At 49.6% G+C, this 7,520-nt stretch overlaps 1 protein-coding gene across 1 annotated transcript in view; it reads left to right on the top strand.

Annotated features, from left to right (window-relative positions):
- The window catches only part of SIPA1L3 (signal induced proliferation associated 1 like 3), a 243,780-nt gene that overhangs the window by 194,481 nt on the left and 41,779 nt on the right, over positions 1 to 7,520 (top strand). The window contains 1 exon segment of the mRNA XM_025046658.1: positions 7,156 to 7,283. Coding sequence (XP_024902426.1) covers positions 7,156 to 7,283 — 128 coding nt within the window.

Raw genomic sequence — 7,520 nt, 5'->3', positions numbered from 1 at the left:
GCTGTGGGGCGGGGGCACCTGAGTAGCAGCAACACTGGGGCTGGAAATGGCTCAGTGGCCACCAAGCAATTAGCTAAGAGCAGAGGTAGTGGGGGCGATGTTACTTATGACTCCAGGGAGCATTTTTTTTCAAAGTCTTGGTGTCCCCCCTTTGTTATTCTTATTTTTAAGCTTTTTATTTGAAATATATATTCACAGGAAATCGAAAAGAAATGTACGGGGAGCTCCGTGAGCCCTTCACTCAGCCCCACCCCCACCCCCCAGTGTTAATGCTTTGCGTGACCAGGATGTCAAAGCAGGACGTTGACGGTGGAACAATGCCAGAGCCTGTTCACAATTCACCACTTATACATGTACTTGTGCGCACATGTGTGTGTGTGTGTGTGTGTGTGTAGCTCTATGAAATTTTGTCACTGTGGTCATTGTCAACCACCACCACAAGTACCGTCACCACAAACTGCCTCCTGCTGCCCCTTGCTACCCCTTCATGGCCACACACCCCTTTCCCCATCCCTGACCTCTGGCAGCCCTTAATCTGTTGTGCATCTCTTTAACTATTGTTACTTTGTGAATGTTATGTAAAAGGAAACATACAGTGCAGATCTGTTTGAGATTCTTTTTCACTCAGCGTAATTTCCTTGAGGTCCATCTGAGCCGTCGCATGTATCATAGTCAATTTCTGATTATCTCTGAGTCGTAGTCCACGATATGGAAGGAAGGGCCGTAGTTTGTGTAACCATTCACCCACTGAAGGATGTTCGGGTTGTTTCTGGGCTTGGGGCTTTTAAAAACATTCATGCCCCGAGCTTGCATGAAAATAAGTTTTTGTATCTCTGGGATAAATGCCCAAGAATTCAATTGCTTGGCAAGATACAGAAACAACCTAAATGTCTGTCAACAGATGAATAAATAAAGAAAATGTGGGACATATAGACGATGGAATATTATTTGGCCGTAAAGAAATTCTTCCATTTGTGACAGCATAGATGAATCTGGAGGGCATTATGCTAAGTAAAATAAGTCAGACAGAGAAAGACATACTGTATGGTATCAAAAAAAAGAAATGTACAGGGCAGAATAAAAAAAAAGTCAAACTCATAAAAACGGAGTAGAATAGTGGTTGCCTGGGGGTGGGGAAAATGAGGAGATTTCGCTCAAAGAGTACCGAGTTTCAGTTATGAGATGTTATCTGAGGAGCCGGTATGCAGCATGGTGGCTATAGTTAATAATTCTGTATTGTACACTTGAAGTCTGCTAAGAGAGTGGATCTTAAGCATTCTCCGCCCACAAAGAACTATGTGAGGTGGTAGATGTGTTAATTAACGTGATTGTGGTAATCCTTGCACAATGTAGATGTATGTCAACTCATCGAGTTACACACTTTAAATGTATTACAGCTTTGTTACTTATACCTCAGAGCTGGCGGGCAGATGCTTCTAAGAGTGCTACCTGCTCAGCAGATCGAGAACAGTGTTAATTCAGTGAACGGGTGTGCTGACTATTCTGTATTGCACGCAGAGAAGTGCTTAAGGGAAAAAATACAATTGCTTACTGTGTGGCAAGTCCATTTTTAGTTTAAAAAGGAACTGCCAAACTGTTTTCCAAGTTGGCTGTGCCATCCCACGTGCTCGCTGGCAGGGTATAGTGATTCGGTTTCTCTACGTCCTCACCACCATTGGGTGTCATGACCGTTTGTCATTTTAGCCATTCTGATAGGTGTGTAATGGTATTTCATTGTGGTTTTAATTTGCATGTCTCTGATGGTTCATGATGTTAAACATCTCTTCATGTGCTTATTTGCCAACTGTGTATCTCGTCAGCAAAATGTTTTCTGCCCATTTTCTCATTGGATTTGTTGTTTAGAGTTCTTCGTATATTCTAGATACGAGTTCTTTGTCAGATGTGTGATTCACACATATTTCCTCCCAGTCTTTAGTGTGTCTTTTCATTTATTAATAGGGTCTTCCGCAGAATGAAAGTTTTCATTTTGAAGAGGTCCAAATTATCATTTTTTTCCTTTTATGGGTCATGTTTTTGGTGTAAGGTCTAATTCTTTGCCTAGACCTGGCTTCTAAGAATTTTCTCATTTTTTTCTAGAAGTTTTATATTTTACATTTAAGTCTATAATCTATTTTGAGTTAATTTTTGCATAAAGCGTGCAGTTTAGACGGAGGTTCTCTTTTATGCCTGTGTTCATTTTGTTCCAGCACCATTTATTGCAAAGGCTTCATCTCCATTACATCGCTTTTGCTCTTTAAAGCAAAAATTCCTTGGAAAGGAAAATTAATTGGGTACATTTGCATGGGTCTGTTTCTGGGTTCTCTAGTCTGTTCCATTGATCTACATACACAATCTCAGTGAGTGCTCCCAGCAGCCCCACAAGGTGGTGGTTGAATTATCCTGTGTTACAGCGGGTAAACTGAGCCTCGATGGGGTGAGTCTACTTGATCAAGGTCACTCTTCTTGGAAGTGGCAGAATCAGGACAGGCACCCAGACCTGTGCGGTTCCAGAGGGCTGACCCCAGCCCCAGGCTCTCCTGTGTGCTGAAGGACTCTGGGCTCATCTTCCAAGTCAGGGTGACATGCATGGTCCCTGCTGGAGTCCCCAACCCACAGTGGCACTTTGTATTTCAGGCTCTCGGCATTGGCACATGGGAAAGTGACACCTTTTCTTGGATTCCAGCTGTTCCCAGGGATCTAACAGAGCCTGACTCTGCCCTCTGCAGCCCAAACCTCAGCATTTGTTATCTCTGTCAATAGCTGGGTGCCAAGTTTTACCCAATGTTCCTAGCACACCTCATCCTCAAAACCCCCAAAAGTGTCTTTCACAGGCAGTCACCAGCCTGCGGTAAGTGGCTGGGAGCAGATCATGGTGGCCTTTGGCCTCAAGTCCTTTCCTCTTTGCCTGCTGCACAGTCATTCCATGACACCCTGAAGCCAGATATTCCGGCCCAGCCCGAGACATTTCTCCCTGTGGACCCCTCCGTCTCTTGCTGTCTCCTCCAGCGGGCTGCTACTTGCCAGATTCATCACACTTTTAAGAAAGCAAAGGCCATCACAGACAGAACCTACCCATCTCAGATTTCCTGAGAGACAAGGTGACAAGATGGCCTGCCCCTTACCAGCTGTGTGAGTGTGGACAAGCGACTTCCTCGCTGCACTTCAGTTTGCTCACATGTAAAATGTGTGTCTCTGAGCAGTGTTAAGAAGATTGAGGGAGGGCCACCCTCTGGAGCACTTGGCACTGTGCCTGGCACATAGTATGTGCTCCGTGGGGGTGGTGACTGTTAGCGCTGAGTGTGGTGCCTGTGCTGGCAGCTGAGGTACAGAGGCTGCCAGGTGCTGTCCCTGTCCTCGGGAGTTTGCCATTCTCATGTGCAAGACGAGCGAACTACCGAAGTCAGGACACAGCCTTAGGGACGGAATCACATGCCCAGCTCAGCAGGCCTGCGGGGCTGGACTGGCCGCTTGCCTTCTGCTCGTTACAACACCTGTTTGGCTTGATTTTTTTCCCCCGTTTTTCTCCGCCAGCTCCATAAAGACTGGTACATCAGTCAGGAGCCATTCGACCACAAGTGACAGAAAACCTAACTCAAGAAGGCAGGAGGCGTTAAGGGGATTTATCATCATGTAACGTATCCCGAGAGAGGGTACTTTAGGGCTGCTTAGTTTTGCAGCAAGGTCCTCAGGGATCTGCCCCACTCATGACCCACGATGGCTGCTGTGGCCCCAAGCAAAGCCAGTTCCCTGCAGAAGAAGAGAGAAGGAGCTTTTGTTAAGAGCGAAGGAACCGAGTCACTTGCCCATCCCTGATAAGGTCACATTGGACCTGCATGGCTTTCTGAAACTGTAAGGATTTACTCAAGCCACGTGGCGGAGCAATGGCTGCCAGAGCAGAATCTGGGCTCTACCACCAAGGACAAGGATGACTGTGGCTTTGGGGTGGCAGCCAACAGTGGCTACATCATCCATCCACCCTTTTACTCAGTCATCCCGTAATCCACCCATTCGTTGTCCCATCAGTCAGTGCAGGAGATTGACCGCAGGCGGGAGCCTTCCCCTCAGAGAGGCTGCTTTCCATCATAGCAGCCTGACCCTGCTGATCTTAAGGCAACCCCCACTTTGGCTTCCCCAGTCTCAGTCAGTCTGTCCAGCGTCTGTCTGGAGATACCTGAAACTGCAGCTCGTTAGTTCCTCACTAAAACCTCAAACCCTTTAGCTTTGAAATGTTTTTTCTCTTCTAAGTAAAGATAGAGTACTTGAAATTTTCTCAGATGAGATCGAAGATGTTTGATCTCTTGTTCTGGGCATTCTTACCCAGAGCTATACATGGTGAGATGCTTGGCATGTCCCTGTTTCTAATCAACTTGACCAAATATTGCAGTGATAGAAATGGCCTCAAATGTGACATATTCAGCAGCCCCCAAAGAATGGTCAGCATAGATCAGCTGGTTTGCACTGGGATTATTAAATTAGCAGACAAAGCACAGGTTGTCTTGATTGAGGACAGTGGCTAAGAGAGGAAGTGTGGTAAATATGTCCCACTAAAGGTGGATCAGTTAGGATTAGGTTTAGCTGCGTAATTTAAAACCAGTGATTCAGATGAGATGTTTCTTTCTCCCACTTTGCCAGGGACCCAGGCTCCTTCTCACCAATGCTCTGTCATCCTGGGCCTGTCACCTGCTGGTCTTAAAGTGGCTGCTGGAACTTCAGCCTTAAGGAGGTGATGAGGCAAAGGCACCCACAGCACACCTCCAGAGATTTCCTGGAAGTCACATTTAGCACTTTTATCTCATTGGCTAGAAATGCAAGGACTCCTGGGAAATGTAGTCTGTTAACATCACATTGCTGCCCTAAATACACTTGAGATTCTGTTACCCGGGTAGAAGCAGAGAATAGATATTGGGAGAGCCGCCTGAGGTATCTGCCACTAGTACCTTCCGCTGTCTTCCAGCTGACCCAAACCACTGCTGACGTTTTCCTTCAGTGCTCAGGATTTGATACATTTTGAGAAAATGGAATAAACGCATCCACACTTCAATTTCCAGCAGTGGTGGAGCCACATTTTACCAGGCGGTTGGCTGGCTGCTAAGTCAACCAGTAAGGTGAAGATGGCTTCTGTTTTTTACTGAGTTGACTCAGTCTCCCTTTCCTGGAAGCACAAGAAGTCAAGGTCTGGGAGGGATGGGCTAACATGTACTTTCTGGGCGGGTGAGTAGAGTCGCGTTTTCAGAGAGTCCAGTGAAACTTGGCAGCACCCCTCTGCTGCTTTGGAGGTGCCGAAGCCTAGGGGTTTGGAGCTGGTGTTTGCAGAGGCAGCCATGGACGTTGGCGGGTCCCAGTTCATCACCCTCCCAAGCTGCAAGTACAGATGCATGCAACCACACGACGAGTCGCAATATCAAGTTGATGAATCGGAGGTTCAGTGTCAGTGGGTGCTTCCAGCTAAGGGTAACCAAAATTTGGCTGGAATTTGGTAGGAATGTGTGATCTCACAGAAAAGGAGGCTCAGAAGCAGGGCAGGCTTAATCCAGCATCCTGACCACATGACCGAGGGCCCAGCTCCTTCCGCCCCTCTGCCATCCTCAGCACTGACCCCGTCCTCAAGCTGGTAGTGAGAAGGCAACAGCGGCTCATGCTGTTGTGTCTGGACCCAGCAACACCTGGAAGATGAGGACGAGAGGCCATCTTTTTTCATCATCTCTCTCAGGAGCAAGAGACTTATCCCAGGAGCCTCCTCGGCAGACTTCCCCTATTTCAGTCAGGTCATGCTAGGTAACAAACATCCAGAAATCTCAGTAACTTGTATCAACAATAGTTTATTTCACACTCACACTGCAGCTCCGCTGCCAGTTGGCAGGGGACCACTCAGGACCCAGGCTGTTGAGCAGCCACCATCTCCAAGTCACTTCCCTCGCAGTCCAATGATAAGAACTAGTCACACAGCCCCACACAGCCAGTCCCAAGGGGCCAGGAAGTGCGGTCGTGCCACATGCTTGCCAGATGAGGAACCAGAAGTATTTTGTGGGAGTCTTAAAAACTCACACCCTCTCATACCTCATTAGCCAAAACTGTGTCATATGCCTGTCCCTGAGCCAACCCCAGGCAGGGAGCAGGGTCTCCGCCATGACTGGCTCTGACCTGAGGGCAGGACGTGGGGCGGTGCTCCCGGGATCCGCTCCGGGCACAAGGATGGCTGCCGGGATGTGAGGCCCCAGGGACACCTCCTGCCGCCTCGTCTGTTGAACCTGAGCCTCTGCCGTGGGTGTGCAGAGCCAGCCTCCAGGAGACTCTGTCTAGGAGATATCTTTATTTCATGCACTCCAGAACCCTGTGGGGGAGAAATGTCGTTATCCCACTTTTCAGATGGGAAAACTGAAGTTCAAACCAGTGAGCGCTTAACCAAGCGAGGTCACGCAGCTAGTGAGGCTTTGAGCTCTGATCGCCCCATCCTGAAGCCTGAGCCCACAGCTGCTCCCCTGTGGCGCCTTCCCCCCAGCAAAGGGACGTTCACAGCGTCCTGGCCTATCTGTCGGCCAGCTGTCCCAGCTCACCCTGTATCATGTGTCAGGCTCAGTCTAAGTGCTGGCTGGGCACCTGGAATGTCATTCAGTCCTATAAGGAAGGGCCTACTGTAATCACCACTTAACAACTAGGGAAACTGAGGCTCAGGGCTAGGACGTGACTGTACCTGGCTGGGCAAGAGGCAGTGGTAAAGTTTGAACCCCAACCTGCCTGGCTCCAGACCTCCTGCACCTGTATCTGCCGCCTTATCCACTGGAGAGAAAGGGAGCCCGAGATGGGCCTGGGGCGGGGAGGCTTCTGACAGCGGCTCACCCCATTTCACAGCTAGGAAACGAACCCGTGCAGAGCCCATGGGCAGGGTCGCTGGCCTGAGTGGCTTCTGCCTCCTCCCTGGAGCACCGCACATTGCCCTGCGCTTCCTGCCACCACCAGCTCCTTGGCGTGCTTCCCAGGCGAGACTCATGCCTGACCTTCAGTTAATAGCACGTTTCTAAGCTTACTCATCTAGCCTCCCCTCCCCTTCGAGCCTCCCCTGTGTTTAAAACCCACCGCAGAGCCAGCCACGGGCTCAGGTGTTTTTTGACGCACCAGCCCTTCACCCTGTGATTGCCTCCTCTCGCTCCTCTGCAGGTATGCGGCCGCCCCACACACACTGCTGTCTTTTGATTCCCACTTCGGCCACGATGGGACGTCCAGCGGCGACTCCTCCTCAGGTGGCCTGACCAGCCAGGAGAGTACCATGGAGCGCCAGAAGCCAGGTAGGGTCCCCCTGCCCACTTCACCCTGCAAGTCCTCTGCCTACAGTTTGATAGTGACACCCCTCCTCGCGGCAGACGGATAAAACACAAAAGAAAGCAGTAAAGGCCACACGCGAGGTTGGATCAGAGAGGTCACCCAGGACAGCAGAGGGGACCAGTGAGCAGATCCTTCTCCATCCAGGCAGGGCATCAGCAGGTGGCGTCTGCCAGCACCGTCAGTCAGGATTCAGAGTACAG

Source organism: Pteropus alecto, unplaced genomic scaffold, assembly GCF_000325575.1.
Source record: "Pteropus alecto unplaced genomic scaffold, ASM32557v1 scaffold314, whole genome shotgun sequence".
NCBI lineage: Eukaryota > Metazoa > Chordata > Mammalia > Chiroptera > Pteropodidae > Pteropus > Pteropus alecto.
Note: the sequence above shows the minus strand (reverse complement) of the source record. Positions and strands in the feature narration are given on the sequence as shown.